Source organism: Lycorma delicatula, chromosome 5 (genome assembly GCF_047948215.1).
Source record: "Lycorma delicatula isolate Av1 chromosome 5, ASM4794821v1, whole genome shotgun sequence".
Taxonomy (NCBI): Eukaryota; Metazoa; Arthropoda; class Insecta; order Hemiptera; family Fulgoridae; genus Lycorma; species Lycorma delicatula.
The window spans coordinates 131,514,066-131,537,385 of record NC_134459.1 but is presented as its reverse complement, the minus strand read 5'-3'; the positions used below and the strand labels follow the sequence as shown (position 1 = coordinate 131,537,385).

The window sequence follows — 23,320 nt, the reverse complement described above, 5'->3', positions numbered from 1 at the left end:
TTATGACTAAAAATCTGAATCTATCCACATTTATTAAAAAAAAATCCAATAATCTAATTTTAATTAGATTCTTCAGTACGATAAAGTTTGTAGACAAAAATTAATAGTGTTTTATTTATTTTGGTTTTTGTAAAATATATTTAAGAAAATTTCAATTGGCTCAAATATAATTCAAATATTATATTACAATTCAACATTTAGTTTTGGCCGAGTATTCCTAATACAATGCCATCAACTTATTTTTATTTTTTTTATTACGATTTTAGAAAAGCTTTACGTATTTTCAGTGGGAAAAATGAGCTGAATGAAATCATACGTGGAAATACGCGTGATTGCTGAACTACGAGCAAATGTAATGATTGATTCAAATAAAAAAAAACTCCTTTCCTAGAACATCAAACTGGGAGTTATGGGTTAACAAAACATTTGACCTACCCTTCCACTGGCTTTCAAGAGATAAGCTACGTAAAATTTATTTATTTACTTCTATAAGATACAAAATTCTTGGTGTGAACCTTTTTATATAACTCTGGGCTTTCTTTGAGATAATATCAGTCTATTTTAAGTGACTAATTCATTTCTGGAGAAAAAAAATAATTTTTCTGCATCACACATCGTTAATTTGCAGGAAACTTCAGCAATAATTCTACCGAAGAGTTGTAGGGAGGAATGAGGACTTAATGCTTAGAGGAAGATTAAAGCAGTCTTTGCGCAAGGCTATTTTTTTATCTCCTTTCATGATCATTCGTTAAGGAAGTAGCTTTCTCTTACATCCTTTTTTACTACAACCTCTTAAATGGCGGTTTAATTTAAATAAAAAAACTCGTTAAATGACTTGTTCATAATGAATCATAAAAATGTAACAATAATAATTGTCATAACATTTTGTTAAAAATTATAAAAAGCATGAATAATTTGTTAAAATAATTTTTATAGTGCTACCTGCACCATTATCAAACTGAACAATATCTTTCATTTATTTTTTTAAATCCTGTAAATATTTCTATAAAAAATTATTCATTTTAAACATGTTTTAAATAAATTAAAATTTTTGTAGAAATAGTGGCACCTAAGTATATCAAAATCTGCCGATATTAATTAACAACAATATGTTTTCTATTTCTTACATGTTAGTACCACAACAAAAATTTCAGCCCAAAGTTCAAAATAAGACATTTTTAATAAAAATTATTTACATTTTTATATATCATTATATATCAACAGTCAAAAATAATGATTTCATTTTGTTTTCATGACATGAAAGCGGAACAATATTGTGGAACGCGAAATCAAAAAGATAAATATTTAATCACAACTGTTGATTAACTATATTCCGTAATCAAAAATTTATTTACTTTATAAATCTGTAAATTTATACTAAATTATTTTTGTTAGACTGAATTTGTCACTAAAAATATATTTACCCTTTTATTATGTTAACTTTACAAAGAATTTTGAATAGAGCTAATTGTAAATGATGCTGTTAACGGATATTCTCACAAATATTTATGATTTATGCCTATAAATCATCAATATTTGGTTTGTTAACAACCTGGACTTCTAATTTTATGTAGAAATGAATTAATTTTTTTCAGATTTTAATCTGCACTGTTCTCATTTAGATTAACAACTCTAACCTAATTTAAAAATTATAATATTTTGTCTAGAAAGGGTACGACGGTATAACTACCTAAAATATCACCAAACATGCATTCAGTTACTACAAATTCGTATCCCTCAATGGTTGGAATGCCAACCATTATATCATAAATCAAACAATTCGAGTTACCTGATAATATATAGTTAAAGAAATTAAAATCTATATATTCATTTAATTCTGAATTAAATGACAAGATTTGAAGTCATTTTTTTAACTATCCTTGAATACATAATTATTTATAAATAAGATATTAAAAAATTATAAATTTAGGATGAAATGTAAATATTCAAGTAAAAAAAAAAAGGCTAGAAACAATTTTTTTTTTTTAAATTTCATACCGCTTAAACTAACCATAATTCTTTTAACGTTCCTGTAAATACAATAATATTTTTCTTTTCAACTTAGGAAAAAATTATATATCAAAGGATAAGTATAAAGGAAATTGTGCTCGTGAATTTTAACTTACATGGATAACCTATGTACTTACGGACATGTATCTGTATAGTGAATACACACCATACTTACGCACAAACACGTATGATAAAGTTTGCGGTAATATTAACCCTTGATATGTCTAACTTCAGAAGCTCTAATTAATGATGCTTTACGTCTTTGTATTATCGCGACCTAAATTGAAATTTAGCAAGAGATGTAAGCGCAAACAAGAAATACGCATTAAGCAGGTACTGTAGGTAAAGCTAGCAAAAATTATAACTACATCCGTATAGACTCACTCTTGTTTATAATTACTTAGATACATATACACTCATGAAAGTTGTAGAATCCTTTATAAATACATGTAAAAACGTAATATGAGAGGATACGAACGTAATACTACCAAACATATGTTGTAACGACAAAGAGAATATAACAGAATACAACAAATGGAATCGTATGTTTAAATCAATAGCTGCTGAGAATCGCGGAGATCTGAAAGAGATAATATAAAGATACGGAATAAAGGAGATGTATAAGGCATTAAAATTTGTAATTACAAGTAGAAAGAGAACAAAGCAAGTGTTTTTCAAATAAAATAGGCCGAAAGGTTCAAATAATTCAAATAAACGTATAAACGTTATCTTCAAAGCGGTACCATACAACCCAGTCAACAATTTCACTGTAGAATTATTTTATAAATAAATTATCACTACTCCTAAAAATTAAATAAATTCCATTCATAACTAAGATATTAATAATAAAATTTACAGAGAGAAAAAAAGGAATATGAGAAAAATCTACAATGTTTCATTCCATTTTTTTAGACCTACATCATTCGCCCTGATTAAAATAGATTAAGATTCTTGTTAAAATTATAAAATATTTCTTTATTCAAAATTAAGAAGAAAACTAGAGTAATAAAACGTGTTTCTAAATGTTATATAAGTATAAACTGACAGTTTATAATTGTTTCGAAATCTGGTATTTTAACATAATTTTCGTTATTTTTCATACATATGATTATTGTTTGGTTATATGCAGAAAACATACAAAATGTCAACCAAAAAAAAAAAAACGGATTCTTTTAAAACTACGGCGTCTGAATGTCTTTAACTTATGTAAGCGTTGGTAATAAAATAAATAATGACTAAAGAAAAGATATCAAGATGATTCTATACGAAAACTTTAAGGAAGTTACTGTGTTTTAAACTGCCTACTGAATTAAAGTTTACATAGGTTATAATATATTCAACTTAAGAAAGGATATTTGAGTTTCAACAGTGACAAAAAATTAAAAAAAAAAAAAAGAAGGAATTGTTGATGTACATTGCAGCTGATGGATGAACGTAGAAAATATAAGAATGCTAGTGATGAAGAAAGTAAAAGGAACTATCGGCAATTAAGAAATGCTATAAACAGGAAGTGCAAACTGGCGAAAGAAAAGTGGATTAAAGAAAAGTGTTCAGAAGTGGAAAGAGAAATGAAGATTGGTAAAATAGACGGAGCATACAGGAAAGTTAAGGAAAATTTTGGGGTACATAAATTAAAATCTAATAACGTGTTAAACAAAGATGGTACACCAATATATAATACGAAAGGTAAAGTCGATAGATGGGTGGAATATATTGAAAAGTTATACGGAGGAAATGAATTAGAAAATGGTGTTATAGAGGAAGAAGAGGAAGTTGAGGAGGATGAAATGGGAGAAACAATACTGAGATCTGAATTTAAGAGAGCATTAAAAGATTTAAATGGCAAAAAGGCTCCTGGAATAGACGGAATACCTGTAGAATTACTGCGCAGTGCAGGTGAGGAAGCGATTGATAGATTATACAAACTGGTGTGTAATATTTATGAAAATGGGGAATTTCCATCAGACTTCAAAAAAAGTGTTATAGTTATGATACCAAAGAAAGCAGGGGCAGATAAATGTGAAGAATACAGAACAATTAGTTTAACTAGTCATGCATCAAAAGAGGAGAGTGGAAGAAGTGTTAGGAGAAGACCAATTTGGTTTCAGGAAAAGTATAGGGACAAGGGAAGCAATTTTAGGCCTCAGATTAATAGTAGAAGGAAGATTAAAGAAAAACAAACCAACATACTTGGCGTTTGTAGACCTAGAAAAGGCTTTCGATAACGTAGACTGGAATAAAATGTTCAGTATTTTAAAAAAATTAGGGTTCAAATACAGAGATAGAACAATTGCTAACATGTACAGGAACCAAACGGCAACAATAACAATTGAAAAACATAAGAAAGAAGCCCTAATAAGAAAGGGAGTCCGACAAGGATGTTCCCTATCTCCGTTACTTTTTAATCTTTACATGGAACTAGCAGTTAATGATGTTAAAGAACAATTTAGATTCGGAGTAACAGTACAAGGTGAAAAGATAAAGATGCTACGATTTGCTGATGATATAGTAATTCTAGCCGAGAGTAAAAAGGATTTAGAAGAAACAATGAACGGCATAGATGAAGTCCTACGCAAGAACTATCGCATGAAAATAAACAAGAACAAAACAAAAGTAATGAAATGTAGTAGAAATAACAAAGATGGACCACTGAATGTGAAAATAGGAGGAGAAAAGAATATGGAGGTAGAAGAATTTTGCTATTTGGGAAGTAAAATTACTAAAGATGGACGAAGCAGGAGCGATATAAAATGCCGAATAGCACAAGCTAAACGAGCCTTCAGTAAGAAATATAAGTTGTTTACATCAAAAATTAATTTAAATGTCAGGAAAAGATTTTTGAAAGTGTATGTTTGGAGTGTCGCTTTATATGGAAGTGAAACTTGGACAATCGGAGTATCTGAGAAGAAAAGGTTAGAAGCTTTTGAAATGTGGTGCTATAGGAGAATGTTAAAAATCAGATGGGTGGATAAAGTGACAGATGAAGAGGTATTGCGGCAAATAGATGAAGAAAGAAGCATTTGGAAAAATATAGTTAAAAGAAGAGACAGACTTATAGGCCCCATACTAAGGCATCCTGGAATAGTCGCTTTAATATTGGAAGGACAGGTAGAAGGAAAAAATTGTGTAGGCAGGCCACGTTTGGAGTATGTAAAACAAATTGTTGGGGATGTAGGATGTAGAGGGTATACTGAAATGAAACGACTAGCACTAGATAGAGAATCTTGGAGAGCTGCATCAAACCAGTCAAATGACTGAAGACAAAAAAAAAAAAAAACATTGCTGTTTAATACAGGATAACTAGCAGAAACGGCAATGCTTCGCTATTCCTAGATTTTGGTATATATATTTAGATTAAAAGAACGCAAGAAAGTTTGATAGAACATAAAAAATTTAACATAACGAACTTCACAAAATTTAACCTTTCACTTTTTAAAACTCAGAATGTTAATAAATCCAATTGGAAAAACAACAACACTACCTATCGGATTTAATTCAAACCACTCTCTAAACACAAAATATTACCAACAATTTAACTACTTTTACTTTGATATATATTTTAAAAATTAAGAAATTCAACTAAAAACTGAAAAAACGTTAATATTTCTTTTTTATTTATTTCTTTAATAATTTTTGGAAGTAGGTTTGTAATATTTTGTGTAAGTAAATTTCATAAAAAACGTTTTATTTTATTTTCAATTTTATTTAAAAGATTAGTATATATTCGGAAACTCTGCTCGTATGAAAACGTAGTAATTTTTTAACAGTACCAAAGCACACAACGAATAAGATCGCAGAGAAACCAAAGAAAAAAAGCTAGTATCAGGCGAGAGATAAATTCTTCTGGAATAGTTTAATAATATATATTACAATAGTTTATACATGTAAATTCATATAAAGTACAAATTCAAATCTATTAATTATATATAGGGCTTGTTTGCATACAATTTTTAAAACACTTTGAATTTGAGATGACCTCAGTATATATACCATTATATCAATCTAAAAGTAAGCAATGGTACGATAAGCAAATAAAATAAATTATCTAAGCCCAACACAAAAAAAAAAAAATAGAAAAAAAAAATAAAAATCATAATGTACTTAATCTTTACTTTAAAATATTATCCACTTATCTAGAAAAAAATACTCCAGCGCACCACAAAAACGTTTCTAAATAAAAAAATTAGTAGACCTGCTCACGAATAAGACTGGAAAATACGCAAAAATTATTTGCAAAGAATTTAAAGAAAAAGGGTAATTTTAAATTTCTCTTTGCGATTTAGTACAACTGGATAAATTAAGATGATTTTTTTTTTATAACATGAAATATGTAAGTGTGTTTGCCATATATAGGAGGGTGCGCGTGCGCGTGTATGTGTTTGTATTACACAAAATATTTTTTCTTAACAGTTGTTAAGATATTAAATTTCTTTTCAACCAATTCATTCAGTAATATACACATTTAATTCCAAACAAACGAAGTATAAAATTTAGACCAAATATTTCATATAAATCTTTTTCCGCCACTGCTATAGATTTTCAATAAGTAAAAGACATTTGTGACATTCAATTTCAGTGCAATAAAACACACAAGCGCTTTCTTATTACGTGGAAAAAGTCAGGACGTTTCAATTCTTCAAATATCAATATAATCTAACAAAAATATCAATAAAATTTCTGTAGGAAGCAGTTACCTTTAAAGAAAAAAAATTGTAAAAATTTACATTTTTCATAATCTGTTTAAAAATATTTAGAATTAACTGCAATGAAATGCAGATAAATATATATAGGAAAAAATAATAAAACTATAGTTTGGTTAAAGAAAGAAGATACCGCAGTTTGAGCTATTAAAATTTTGTATCGGAGTTATGAAAAACATTTTATACTTTAAACATTTTTTAAATTAAATTTTCAGAAATACAAAAAAATTTGAAACAAATGCCTAATTTGTTTTGGATAAACAATTTTCAAACACTAATAAATCGAAAAAATATTATATAGAAGATGAATTAAAGTTTATTTATATACGGATTTTCTCTTTACACTGCTCTAACGATTGGCTTACCAAGCATTTACAATTCTTAACAGTAGACAAATAAAATATTATCACGTTGTGATATCAATCTATAACGTAGCGTTGATTACAATTCTCGTTCTAAATATGTTATTGAACGGCTGTGATAAGTACAATGAATTATTCTTGCAAATTTAAAACGAAATGTATAAATTTAAATAGTTGATAAAATGGAGCATCAAAAATTTTATTAATGTAAGAATAAATAAATAAATATACTTACCAAAGTTTTTTCCGGAGATAGGAATCCTTTAGGAGATGGTGGCTTAGGACTTGGACAGGATAACAATTTATCAATATCCTTGTCATCTGCTGCTTGATATTCTAAAAAAAAAATATTAATGTTAACAAAGCAATGTTGTGTTTATTAAAAAAACAATAAAAGAATAAAAAAATGAAAGTAATAAGAAAAATGCAAATTCTCTGTTCCATACTCAAATTACAGAACGAACTTGGTAAATTATTTTCGTATATGAATTTTAATAAAAATATATACTAAAAAGAATTTAGAAATAAGAAAGACAAATTAAAAATAGTAAAATGAATGAATATTATTTTTATTTCCTACACTATAATAAATTATCGGAAATATTGAAATATGTAAAATATTTAGACATCAGATTTTTTTGCTCTTCTGTTCGATTTAAAACCACTTGAGACCAAAAATTCTAAAAATATCAACGTGCAATCGCGATATGTGAACATTTACAGTGTCAGCGTAAAGTATTTTTTTGAATATGTCTGGAACTGGTAAATTCATGAACATGATATGTGACGGTGGCTTGTGTATAGTAAGCGTATTTACGCTATTAAACTTTTATGAATATTTGGTGAGGGGTGAGGTAGTTTCCATTTAACCCATAGTTGAGCTGAATACAGCCGGGAAAGTTTTGCAATCTAGATGCCAGATTTTTTTATATCTATTTTAATACAACGATGAAATGAAAAAAGTATATATATATATTTCAGCTATAAATACATTAAAAACGTTTGTAATGACATATTACAACTACTCCTTGCATAACTCATTAACCCATACAAATAACTTGAAACTACTATGATTATAATGAAATAAACATGTAAAGATGTACAAGGTGAAACAAAAGAATGGGAACTTTTGAAATGCGTAATGGCAGTCATGTAAAGGTGGCAGCACTGCTTTATGCAGAGATAACCTTGCCACTCGGTCATCATGGTGCAGTGGAACGGTCAACATCGTGCTTTCACCCTAAAAAAGTTTACAAACTAACGATATTTTGGAAGGTGCACAGACGGAATTCAAAATTCCCGTCCTTTTGTGTCACTCTATACATTAAGTCAAATATTAAATATTTTTTTTGTTACGCTAAAAGACTGATTGAAGACATGTATTTCAAATATATTAAAATGTGAATTAATAAACAACATAAAAACGACGATGTAATATATTTATACCGGAATCAAAGTTCAATTCGTTTTTTAAGGCAATCATGTAGAATATTTAGATATTTTATATCTGCAGCTTAAAAGAGCGAATTCTTGACTCAAGGATGGAAAGGTTGAGTGTAACATTCATTTTATCCAAAAAATTGCTTTCCCGATTGGTAATTTTTGAACGCAAAAAATGTCTATTGTAATACTTTGCGCACAAGATTAAAAAATATACCGTTAATTATCGTAAAAGGAAACATTCAAATCCTATATTGCCAAAAATAATTCTTATCTTTTAATTAAATATGGTAAGATATAATACTACTGAAAATAATTTTATGCGAAAATTCTAGAAAATTAATTTGATAATTTGTTGTAAAAAATAATACATCTATTTGCACATTGCGTAGTCTTAGCCAATTGTAGTTTTCTCTTTACATAATCTCCTTGCATTACTTTTCTTAGTTTTATCAAAGTAGTTTTTTTTTTTTGCAAAAGGCGTTTTTAAAATAAGTTAGGGTTTTTAACCAATCCAATTTTGGAGGTTAGAGAAAGGGCACAAAAAGCATATCCAACCGGCGGCCGACCTGTCGTGCCGGATTTACAGCCGGTAGATGCTAAGGCCCGTTAGGGTGCCTGTGCCACCCTAACGGGGTGGTGCTAGGGTGGCACACTGCATAAGTGCAAATGATACACAAAGTCAAGATTTCAGGTTTGTTGTCAATTATCGACCTTAAATTAAGCGTAAGTGAAAAACGACTAGATCAATTTTTCTCAAATACTCACATGCACAAAGTACCTAAATTTCAATGAAATTGATTCGGTAGTTTTGGAGGTTTTCGAGCCACAAAATTACGTACATGAATGGTATTTTCGTAATCCTCATAAGTCAAAACGTAAAGAGGGTACTTTTCGTTTCTTTTCTTTCATAAGTCTGCAAGTTTTTCATCTGTAAATAACTCATAATAACAGGAAATGTTGATATTAACAATAACCAGGTTGGAGAAATAACCCGATATAACCATTTATATTTATTTATTTTATAAATATAACTAAACCAAACTTAACCTACGCTCGCTTTGCTCGCTAACCTTGACTAATTAACAGTAATGTTTGGAGTATTTAAATAATAAATTTATTAATTATTGCAACTATTTATTATTTAAATAATCCAAACATTACTGTTAATGTTATTAGTCGAGGTTAGCGAGCGTAAATTAAGTTTGGTTAGATTGTATTTATAGTATAGTATCGAATTTTAATGGTCTCACAACGCAAAGCCGGCCTCCGTGGCGCGAGTGGTAGCCTTTTGGCCTTTCATGCGGAGGTCCCGGGTTCGAATCCCGGTCAGGCATGGCATTTTCACACACGCTACAACTCATTCATCTCATCCTCTGAAACAATACCTAACGGTGGTCCCGGAGGTTAAAAAAAAAAGATTGTATTTATAATTTATATCTAAAATCCAAAGCAATAATGCTTATATTTTAAAAATATGTTAATATGGAGAATTTTAAAATGACTGGTATAAAACAACATAATAATGTGTTATCGGGTTATTGGGTAAATCAATATCAATATTTCATGCTATTTTGAGTTATTTCCTAGTGAAAAACGTGCAAACCTTTGGGAAGGAGAAATGAAAATGTACCGAAAATTCATTTTCATCCAAAATACCACCTTGTGATCGAAAAAATACCTCAAATTGAGTTTATGAAGTCTGTTGTCGATCTTAGATTGAGAGTAATTCAGGAACGGCTCAACCAATCTTCATCAAATTTTCACATGAACAACTTCACATACACTACTACAACAAACCTAGATTTCAGTGAAATTAATCTAGTAGTTTTGACGATTTTCGTGCTACAAAATTTACGCATAGGCCTATAATCTATAAGGAAATTACATTTTAAGTGAATCATATTTTAATTCTCCTCATACTTTAAAACCCCTTCAATTTCTCCTCCCATTCCCACCGTGCAACCGAAAGTAATACCAAAATTTTTTTCGAGGTAAAAAAAAAAACTGTAATAAATAATCAATAAATCACTAAATAAGTTTTTTTATGAACTATGAAACTATTTAAAAATAACACAAAAAGCTTAAAACAGATATTAACTGAATTAACAGCAGTTTTAAACTAAAACAATAGATTTATATTTCAAGTATAATAACTTCATAGTAAGTACGTTGTTTAAGCACATAAGATTATTAAACGCACAGTATGTTATGCAATAATATACATAATTTTAATTATCAAAAATAAAACAAAGAAAAATTTTAATTATTTTTAGTTTATACTGTTCGGTATAATTTATAATGCGAGACAACTGTCACTAAATAAGTGCACAGGCAAGGAGAATCGTTAAGACCGCTAGTCTGAGCATGCGCACATATTTTCAAGTTGGCTATAATGACTCACTGTCTTCAAAACATATCGTACCGTATTAAAAATAAAATATAAAAACATAAGGTAATACATTTCTGCAAAAGAGTTTCTTATTGGCACAATACAATATTATACTTTCTCTTTGTTTTGTCATTTAATAAAAATAACATTTGTTTGGTGAATTCCAAGTATAATCAATAATAATAAAAGTGAGATTTACTATAAACATTTTTATATGAAAATTGGAAGATATTTAATTTTTTCTTTAATTAAAAATACTTATTTTTATTTTTTTTTGCATTATTTATACGGTAACAAATTTGTCCTTATTTGCGCATTATTACTTATTTCCATTTTACTCTGTATCTATCTGGTAGGAATCTCCTTTATTATTACGTTACTTTATTATATTTAGGTAATAATTGTAAAAAAAAAAAATACTTTAAGTTATAAGCTATTCAAAAACGTAAATTAATCTAAACGAATCTTCCTCCCATCAACTGATTCAAATTTCAAGATTTCTTTTTTTTCTATGAAAGCTACTCTAATTATAAAATACGAGGGTAATAATTTTTAGTACAAATAACCAATGTTTATAGAATATCAGGTAGATATTTTTCGAAACATACTGAAGTTTATAAAAGTTGTTTTGTTATAATACTGTTTACTTGTGTGTGTTTGTTTACAAACAATGGCTGTTGTATAAGGATTACAAAGTAAACTCTTTCTTCAAGTTACCTAACGTTGGAGACCCACTATTATGCTTGGCATTATACTTTTCTCCCTTCTTTTTATTATTAAAAAGTTAGAAAGTTGAGAAACATGAATATGCTGATTCATCAAAATATTTTTAAAGACTTTTTTCTTGTATAAATCGTCTGTATGAATATTTTATAATCGTTTAGTCGTTAAAAAAAAAAAAAAAAAAGAAAAAAAAAGAAAAATAAATCGCGTCCTTTAATATAAAAACTAGCTAAGCCCATCAATCAACTTTTCTACATCAATCACTTATAGATTTTTGTCGCTCTAAGACAGTTTCCTATCGGTCTTTTGTCTTATAACAACAGCTATGATATGGCTTCAAGTCAAATCGAGCCACCTGCCACTGCTATTTGTGAACCCTTTTGACCCTATCCTTTCTTATCCTTACCATTCCATTCCTTTTATCAAATGTTCCTCCTCTAACCACAATTTACCGTACTCTAATATTTCATACTTTTATTGCGTGCGACGTATATTCGTTAAATCGTTTCACGCACTCTATTTTATTCATTCTCATATTGAGTATTTTATGATACTAACATGTGTAACAACCTGAATTTTCTACTATAGGCAATATGGCAATGTATCCTACAAAAAAAACACTGACTTTTTAAATAATAGAAAAACGTCTGGACAATAAAAGTATAATTTATATACATGAAAAAATGCATACTTTTCTCAATAATTTCCCAATATATAAAAAAAATTGATCATGAAATAAGTTAAATATATAAACCTAAGTTTTTAAACTCAACGATTTATAGATGTAACAAAATAGTCTTAAGTATGACCTTTTCATATATGATTATACTTGATTTTATATTTCAGGAAGTTTGAAATCTATATATTCATGATGTTTGGTATGACAACTTGAAAATTTGGAGAATTAATAAAAAAAACCACATGGGGTGGAAGGAGTGGAAAATTAAAAACGGATTGCTTTTTCTCATTAGGGTTTAAATTTTGTAAAAACTGTATGTGTAGAATGTTATTTTAGCTTACAAAAAATAAAGGTTTAAAAAACATTAAAAAATCACTACAATTTTCTTTTTTCTAATACTAATTTTTAGAATTTATTACCGAAGGAATTTATTACCACAGTCTTGATTTTTTTCTAAAAAAAGAAAACAGAGAGGAATAGTTTATTCAAGCTATAAGGTAATATTTTTATTTACGAAGTAATTTTTATATATGTTTTAGTCTTACAGTAGAGTTCAAAATATTTTTATTTGATTTTCCATAATTTTTCCCATATATTTCTGATACAACAAAGCAATAATTTGTAATATTTTTAAAGAAATAAGTATCAGAAATGTTCAACTATCAATTTCACCTTCTGGAGGGATTAAGCTCCAATATAAATGCTGTGAATCTAGCATACTGCAACTAAATACATATAATAAATTTTACGATTTTTTTTTTTGAGTCTAATAGAAACACGTGTTTTTAATAAATTCAGAACACAAAATTTCTGTATATCAAGTTTGTTGATATAGATTACTGTTTGTGTGTACGTGTTTGAGGTATTATTCTTTTATAACAGTTCCACCATTCAGCTAATCTCCGTTGTGGAGTAGCAGCGTATTTTTTTTTCACGCGAAGACCTGAAACTAATGAGATTGACTATTATTTAGTCAATCTCATTATTTTTCTTGAATTAATTCACCACAGAAGCACGTGCGTGAGAATACAAAATTGAATAGTATCTCTAGTAATTTTTGGAAAAAAAAATTATTATAAACCCATTAATTCTGGAAGTCTTGCACCAGAAATGACTGAGAAATTCTTTCTGAAATACTATTATTTTATTTTTTAGTATATTATTTACCTGTTAGAGGCGTTAATTTACATAATATGTTGATATATTGCATTTCTAAATCTTCCTCTCTTTTTTCTATTTAACCTCTGAAACCACCATAAGTTATTACTTATGGTGGTACATAAGGATGTACGAGGATGGTATGTATGAATGTAAATGAAGTGTTGTCTTGTACCGCCTCAGGTCGAACATTTCTAAATGATCGACTTTTTAGGTCAACCATTTTGGAATAATCGACCTGACCATTCCAGTATCTCCTTTAAACGGATTTGAATTCTACATCGTGAATACCGGTGTTCTTTTGTGGTTGGGTTTCAATTAGCCACACATGTCAATAATGGTCGACCTGAGACTGTACAAGACTAAACATCATTTACAATCATACATACCATCCTGATTCATTATCTGAAGCAATACCTTAAGGTGGTTCCGGACACTAAACAGAAAAAAAAGGTCAAAAATTCCCGAGATGTGTGGTAATCAGATTCTAGTAATCAAATCCGTATAAAAGTAACTGCCTTTACTAGGATTTGAACCTTAACTCTGGACTTCGAAATCAGTTGATTTCCTATGACGAGTTCACCACTATACCAATCCAGTGAGTTGCACTTCAAAACCTGCCATAAATGAATTTTTAACACATTCTTTTAATAACTTTATACTGAATTCATGTCAATTAAGCTAATAGTAATTGTACCAAGTTATTTTTATTGTTTGTAGTTTTAAGTAAAATGGATTTTGAAAACTTTTATACAAATTTAAGCCAATATTTTTTTTATTGCTTCAATTTCTTAGAATAAAATTCTCTAAAAACAGTGCATTGAAATTCTATTTAATTATTTGGCAATTAAAAAAAAATATAGATTTACGCCAAAAAGTTATGCATTTCCCTTCTTTTTTATGAGTTTTACATCAAATTTCTCGGAAAACTACTGGATAATATACACACAGTTCTGGAAACTTTGTTTCAATGTTTTATGTAAGACTGTACATCAAACCAAATTCTGCTCAATAATTTGTGTCCGTAGAATTCATTGTAGATTATTTGACCTTTAGAGCTGAAATTCTAGCGAAACATTGTGTGTGTATACAGTAAATATATCGCTAAAATATAACAATCTAGGATGATTAATAGTAGAGTGTATCTTATTAAAATACATTCATACATTAATCAGAGTTAGTTACAACATAAAGACTCTAATTAAAAATTCATACATTAAATAAACAAAACCACTTCAGTAAAACAAAACAAAAAATAATAATTTTTATATTATATTTTATACATTTTATATTATATATATATATATATATATATATAGTATATACACGAGTATATAATATATGTACTATATATATATAACATAAAAAAAGTTTTTATATACACAAAACTTCATTAACAAGTGTAATGTAAATACAGCAATAACATAGTTTATATTAACAAAAATGTAATTAATAAGAATAAATTTAATTCTATTATTTATAATAAAGCTATGAAATAAATTTGAAGAACAGCAATGATAAACTTCTACGTAGAAATGACAGACAATTTATTTTTAAATCTCAGTTACAAGCATATGTATAATTAAATAAAAATCTAATTATGCTGACGAAGTTAGAAAGCGTAAGCAAATATTTCCTAGTTTAGTTAATATATCAATTTTAGAACAAGAGATTTACTTGAAAAATAAACACATTAAAAAAACAGTATTGCAAATGTAATTAACGAATGAGTGAAAATTGAACACAATGATCGCCTTAGGAAAATGATTTAATTTTAATTATTAAAACCTTCATAATTTAAATGGTAAAATAAACGTAACTATTGCATCACGGTACCAAAACTACAGTTTCATTTAATAATAAAAGTTGTAATAAGTCCAGAATTATTCATTTTATTTTAAAGACTGATATTACAAACGTTTATCTCAATTAAAAACTAATCGTTAAAAAAAATTAAAATTGTCTGCCGAAAATAACCGTTCCGAAAATTCAGATATTCCTGCGATAGTATTCACCATAGATTACAAAAAAAAGTTTAAGTAGGACGTGGAAAAATATTTTTAATTTCAAAATTTTTACACGACTACCCAAAAAGGAGTGTAATGTATTTTCGGGGTATGTATGTATGTTTATTCCATCCCTAGCAACTCAACGGCTGAACCGATCTAGATGTATAACTCCGTTTTGGGATTCTCAGTTATTGGGAGTGTCATAGCTCATTTGAAAGCCAAATGCGAATTTTAAAAACTGCACCCAACCGTGGAGTTACATAAATCTCAGAAGATATATCTGTTTGTAGTCACTCACGCCAAAATGGAGTTGAATCAAAATTATCCGCGTTAAGTAACAAGTCTGGACGGACTGGAAGAAAGTTAAATGACGGATGGACTGGTAAATGCGGTGTTTAACCGAATTTTTATATATATACCAACCCTTTTAAATAATGTGGTTATGAAGCAGCACAGGTCTACTTGGTTTTTAGCCGATTTAAAAAAAAATATAACATTACTTTGTAATAATAACGCTGTGGGGCAGAAAAGGGGTCACTAGTACTTTTTTAAAATGATTTATATAATAAAAAATAATAAAGTTAGTAAAAAATAATGCTTTTTCAAAACGTTCACTTGGTGATGCGTAATATTCGAGCGAGTGACTCGTATATTGGCATAACCTTGACATACCTAATGGCAATGCACCGAAATTTAGGGGCAACGCACTCCTATATTAACGAGTAGTGTAATGATCTACACCGGCCGGACATCCTATTCTTTTTTTTTTTTTTTTTATAACCGTGTTTTACGTTTTAACAGATTTGTTAAAACGTGTTAATTTTAAATATTACATTTAATTTACGAAGTAGTTTGCTATAAGGAATCAATTTATTAAACTGTTTACATAAAAACGCAATTAATACATATTTTTCTGAAACCAACCTGGTAGATATCCTCAGAATTTTGTTGTAGTGTATGAAAAATTAAAAAAAAAAAAACATTTTCAACTGCTCGTTTTCTGTATTTTGGTTTATTCTGCATTTTATGTATAATTACATTTTGATAAAACACAATGATAAATAAAATGTAGTATATGGTAAACATATATCAATTATATTATATATTCATTTATATTATAATTTATATTATTCATTATATTATATTCATTTCATAAATAAATATAAACTAAACATACGTTTATTATTATAATTTTTTATTTTTGGTTTTACTCCCAGAATTAAGAATTGTAGCGGAAATTTCCTGGGTTATTTTATTACGCATTCATAAACTTTTACACAGTTTATGAAACTGTGTAAATAGTTTTCATAAACTTCATAGTTATTGCTTTTTGAACAAAACAAGGTTTTTAAAATTTTTAACTTGCTTACGTTCTGTATAAGCTTTTTTTCCTGTTATTCCTATTGAAAATATTATAAAACGAGTCTATAAGTACACTGTCAATATTCCTAAAAAATAACAACGCCAATCTCCATCAAAACAAACAGAATGAGGTTTACGGAAACAATTCTGTTTCCGTAAGGACTGTATGAGACACGATCATATTAGACATTTGTTACAATTTTTAATAAATTTCCAACCTATTTGAGAAACCTATTTGATAAAATTTAGTGGAAGACTAGTAGACACTAGTCTTCCACTAAATTTTAAAATAAAAAAACAAGATTTTATTTCACAAACCCCTATTTTTATCGAACAGTTAACTGATTTTAAAAGTTCCCTCCCTAGTTTTCTGCATCTAATTAAAGGTTTATATAAATGCTCAAGTAATTTCCATTACTCGGAGGTCCCGGGTTCGTATCTCGGTCAAGCATGGCATTTTCACACACGCTACAAATCATTCATATCTTCCTCTGAAGCAGTACCTAACGGTACGCCCGAAGGTTAAAAAAAAAAAATAAAAAAGTAATTTCCATTGAGGAAGGCAAATCAGCTGTGAATACATTCGCACGTGTTTTTCTCGCGCTCCATATTTTGAAGTTTTTACTAGGGTTTTGTGTTCTTATTTACTTGTTTTCTTTTTTCTGCTGTTTTTTTTCCGTTCATTTTCTTGTTTACTGGTGTTTACCTACTGTAACCAAGTACTGTTTGCTTAGTTATGGAGTACTGATTTATTGAAAGACAGTTTAGATCTCTGTTTACCTTTGGCTTATATGGTCTATTAAGTCGAATTTTTATAAGAATAATTTTATTTAAATTATTTTTTTATCACGTGTATATATTACTGATATATATTTGGATTATAAATAATTGATATGTCAGATCCAGGCGGACTTGAGGACGACATCCCAATCGATGAGGAGAGATTCTCCAGTTGCTGGTCGGAGATCCAGCAGGTGGGGAGGGTCTGGGGTCACCATGCAGGATTATTAAAATAATAAAACTAATTAAAAATTAATAATTTTTAATTATTTTAAAATTATTATATTAATATATTATATTATTTTTTAAAAAATAATAAAAAATATTATTAATGTTGTACAATAATAATGAATTCTCATCTAAAAGTTTAACGTTATATTTTTTTATATATTAGTAATTTTTGGGAAATTGTCATAAAAAGAAGAAAATGAAAGGCTATTTATTATACATTACTTCAACAGAACAGTTTTAAATGCGGTCGACTTTTATTACCTCACGAAGAATTACATACTACTGTAAAATAATTTTACGGAATAATCGATTGGAGAATTACCTGATGACTCTAGAAGAAAACAGAAGAAAAATGAGTTGAGCCTAAGAAACAGTCATGATGATGACCTGCCGTACACCTTAAAAAATCTGATAAGTAAACTATTTTACATATAAACAAATCATATAATCTAAATTTTTTTTTTACTTTAAATTCTTTGAAAATAAAATTAAAGTAAAATATTTAAATATATTTACAACTTGATAAAATAAAATAAACTTACCGTTACAATGTGGAATTATATCAGGATTTTTTTCTAAAGAATCAAGGCTAGGTGCAGGTCTCTTATTAGGAGGTGGCGTATTCTCTCTATTTCTGAAATAAAGAGCCAAGGCCACTGCAAATACAATAAGAACTAATGCACCGATCATTCCTAAAAGTGCACCAACAAATGGTGTAAGCTTTAATTTTACCGCAGCTGAAAAAATAGAAAAAAAATTGATTACAGCCAAAAAATATAGCAAAACTGAACATTATTCTACATAATATATATATATATATATATATATATATATATAACAATATATATAATTACACTAAATACATTTTATATTTTTTTAACTTAAATAAAAGGTTAAATTTAGAAATAAGGTAAGTTAAATTTTACATAACCTATATAAATAAACAGTAAATAGATAAAAAAAAAACTATAAATTTACGATCTATTTGTAGGGAAAATATTTAAATAAGTATATTATTTAACACTTCAGCATTTTAAATACAAATCATTATACAAGAATGTTATAAAATTATGTAAATCGTTTGTATATAAAAAAATAAATAAGAATAAAATATGGGTGAGATTTATACTGAAATTAAAACATTAAAGTGTTGCCTCATAAAATATTAAGTGTAACAAAAAAAAAACCTAAAAAAAATAAAAAATAGTGTTACTCTTTTCTAGTCTTGGATCATCTATTACGTTAAATAATTCTATTTGTTTATCTCCGTGATGATTCCGGCAGTAATGGATAGAAAAAGTACGAAACTACTGAGGGAAGTGCTAGACATTTACTCCATTATGTACAGTAAAATGAGAAATGAGGTGACGCTAACCGTTAAACGAGTATACCTAATAACAGATACTATTCTGGATACCGATATTATATAATTAATGTATGAAAGACGTATTACAAAGAAAACATATAAAAAATTATTGATCTATATATATATATTATTGATTTATATATATATATATATATATATATATATATATATTCAGTGAAAAGTTCATTAACTGCATTTTAGGTTTTAAAAATAACTCACCGGGCTGTTCTAATAGTGAACACGTCTTCCCAAATCAGCTGATTTGGAAGTCGAGAGTTCAAGCGTTCAAGTCCCAGTAAAGTCAGTTATTTTTACACGGATTTGAATACTAGATTGTGAATAGCGGTGTTCTTTGGTGGTTGGGTTTCAGTTAACTAAACATCTCAGGAATGGTCGAACTGAGATCGTATAAGACGATACTTCATTTACACTCATACATATCACCCTCATATATCCTCTGAAGTATTATCTGAAAGGTAATTACCGGAAGCTTAACAGGAAAAATAAGAAGGTTATAAAAATAAAATAGCGAGTTAAATCCACTATGTAGCTCTAAACAAGTTATATTTTCCAGGAAAAATTCATTATGGACGTTAAACTCATTAGTATATACATTACTTGAATTTTCTGGAACAATATAACCTTTTACAGGTACATAGTGATTTTAGCTCACTATTTTATAACCTTTCTTTCTTTTTCCTGTTTAGCCTCCGGTAACTACCGTTTAGATAATTCTTCAGAGGATGAATGAGGATGATGTGTATGAGTGTAAATGATGTGTAGTCTTGTACATTCTCAGTTCGACGATTCCTGAGATGTGTGGTTAATCGAAACCCAACCACCAAAGAACACCGGTATCCACGATCTAGTATTCAAATCCATGTAAAAATAGCTGGAATATTTTATAACCTAAAATGCAGTTAGTGAACTTTTTGCTGAACAAAGTGACTTTAACAAAAAGATGTAGAGCTAATATTTTTTCATTTTTAATAGAAATGGACAAAACTGAGTAAAAGAAGTATCGTAAACTGCTACCAGTAAATGTTATATGTATCCCTATTTTGGATACGGCTTAACGGTTTATAGCTTAAGTGAATACTTTCATTTTTTCTGAAATTCCAAAAAAAGGAATTGTTTTTGTTTCTAAATACGTACTCTAACTGTAGCCTAACCTATTTAAATGGTCAACGTAAAAATTTTGATCGTTCATGGTAACCAAAAGCAGATAACGTGAGAGTACTCTGCCTTAATTCGTTTTCATTTTCCTTGACGCCTTCCTCTTCATTTTAGGTTTTCTAAGTTTTTTTCAATTTCAGATAACGTGAGAGTACTCTGCCTTAATTCGTTTTCATTATCCTTGACCCCTTCCTCTTCATTTTAAGTTTTCTAAGCTTATTTCAGTGCCCTGATAAATCCATGAGGAATGCTGGAGAACCGGTTGACTCAGTTTTTCCTGGGTGTGATTTGGTAACCGTGAGCTAGTGTATCAGATGCGCTCCTGTAAGTTTATCGTTCCTTTCCTCTTTTTTTTTTCTTTTTCCTTATCCTTTCCTTCTTGTATAAGTGACATTGGAATTGAATCGACCGTCATTGTTTCTATGGTGTCATACTAGCAACTGTTAATAACTGGCAGAGCAGCCGCACCTTTATTGGCGAAATGGGGATAATGAAAACCACTGTGCTTTTGGAACTGTTCGTTTTCTATTTGGAGGATTGCAAAAAACATGTAACTATTAAATGAGGTAAACAACTTAAGCCTTCTTTTTTGATACAATATTATCTAATTTAATAATAAATAAAAAAATTAATAATGGTTATTTTTTCTTACATTTGGATAATATAAATTAGTCAATCTATCATTGAATGAAATTATGATATTTGAAAATTAAAACGTTTTAATTTTTTCATTGTATAGTTTACAGTATAAAGTGTACCATAAGTTAACCAATAATATAATATACTATTTTTTTTTTTTTTTTATTTAAAGTTCATACGGACACATAAATTCGAGATATTTGCTTTGAATAAAACCTCAATTCAGGATATATTGATGACACTAAAAGTATAAAAATAGCCGTAAAATATAAAATATATTACAATGAATCGTCAGAAATTCAAGAACTTCAACAAAAGTTTAAATGTAAATGACCTAAAGCGGAAAGTATAAAAAAACCTTCAAGCACAGAAAGTTTAACACAGTGGTCAAATAACGAGTCCACGAAAAAGGGGATGGAAAAGTCAATAATGGATGTGAAAGAATTCAAAGTGAATATTAGGAAAATGAAACGGGAATATATCAGAAATAAAATTGGATTGTAACAGTAAATGGAGGTCATAAAAGGCATTAAAAGTGTTGAGAAGAACTGAAAGAAGCGTAAAAGGCTTCAATTTCAATAATACAAATTTTATTTCATTCAAGTAAATACATCGTTGAATATTTCAATAAAAATTTCATTCAAATTTCAATAACATATCTTATAAAGGATATAAGTGCAAAATAAAATGAATGAAATTAACCATCGCTTTGAGATGAAATATATAAATACAGGCTAACAGTTAGTCGTACAATCTTTGAAATTTAAAAATTAAAATTAGTGAACAAAAGAATGTAAATTAGTACTAATATTTTAAAATTACTTTAATAATTATAGTTACACATTTCCAGTATCTTTTACCAAATTATTTATTAAAAAAAACTTAATTATTTTACGTTAATTTTAAAGTATTATATCCAAGAACATAATTTTATTATGTCTTTATTTTTATTTATAATAATCATTCTCATTATAGTTTTAATTTCTATAATATCTAGTATTTAGTCGGCTTAAGTTTTCGTACGAATGTCATAAAAATTATCATGTCAGATTTTGTGTTAAACTCGGTGAGAATGCTAGTGAAACCTTATAAAAACTGAAAAGGGCGTATGGAGATGACGTTCTGTCACGAGCCCAAGTTTTTAAGTTGTTTAAAGCATTTTCAGATGGCCGGGAATCAGTTGCGGACCATCCACGCTCTGGAAAAATGTTAACGTCAAAAAGTAACGATAATGTTGAGCGAATCAGAGACTTTTGAAGTTTTTGTCTACAGGATAGATTGTAAATCAATATGTTTACCGAGAAATGCTTGAAAGACTGCGGAAAAGAGTAGCCCGCGTGAGACCAGCCATCAAAAACAACTGGATGCTGGATCATGACAATGCACCTTGTCACACTGCACTCTCTATTTTTGAGTTTTTGGCAAAGAAAAACATTGCTGTAGTTTCTCAACTATCTTATTCACCTGACTTAGAGTCCCTGCGACTTTTTACTGTTCCCGACTTTAAAAAAACACCTCTTAAAGGACACCATTTTGGAATAGTAGAAAACATTAAAAAAAAGTAACCGACCATCTGAAGGATATTCCGATTTCTGAGTTTCAATAATGCTATGCAGAGTGGAAAAACTGTTTGAAGCGTTGCGTGGCTTCCAAGGGAAGTATTTCAAAGGTAATAAAGTCCATATATAATTAGATTGTAAGTAAATTGTTTTTCTGAACCAGTATCATTACTTTATTTACAGATCGCGTATAACAAAAAAAAAGGGAAAAATAATAATTTTTCAATTCTCTGCTAAATCTTTATTTTGGAAATTTGTACCAAATTAAAGACTTCTAAGCTGTTGATAGATATTTGCTTTTAGTTTGGTTGCCAATTTCAGAAGTCGAAATACAAAGAAATTTATAAAGAACTAACAAGAAATAATTTTTAACACTTTCTTCATTATCATTTTCTATAGGCTATAGATAGATACGTCTCTCTTTTCGTCGTGGCCATCTTCAAACAGTGTTCAGATAAGCGAAGTTCATGTTCTTGTCCATTTTCCTGAAGAATGCAGCTCTGGGAAATCCTTTTGGTTTCTTTTCTAATATATTTTCCTTCACATATATTTTATAAAAATTTATATACCGTAATATATGCTTGATCAATTTTACCCTTCTTTGTTGAATCGAGATTAAAAGCGATCTATTTTCATTTACTTTTAGAACTTGTTACATTTTCTAACACCTAGCTTGACCTCGTTAGTTCCCTATAAATTTAAATTTATATCTTCGCATGCCATTTACTTTCAGT

The 23,320-nt window shown here is 28.4% G+C and overlaps 1 protein-coding gene across 1 annotated transcript in view; it reads right to left on the bottom strand.

Annotated features, from left to right (window-relative positions):
* Positions 1 to 23,320, bottom strand: part of LOC142324536 (neural cell adhesion molecule 2-like) — a 1,211,812-nt gene that overhangs the window by 35,820 nt on the left and 1,152,672 nt on the right. Inside the window, exons 12-13 of the mRNA XM_075365375.1 lie at positions 18,389 to 18,583; positions 7,308 to 7,408 (exon numbers count right to left, since the gene is read on the bottom strand). Of these exons, the coding sequence (XP_075221490.1) occupies positions 7,308 to 7,408; positions 18,389 to 18,583 (296 nt within the window). The remainder of the gene's footprint in view (positions 1 to 7,307; positions 7,409 to 18,388; positions 18,584 to 23,320) is intronic.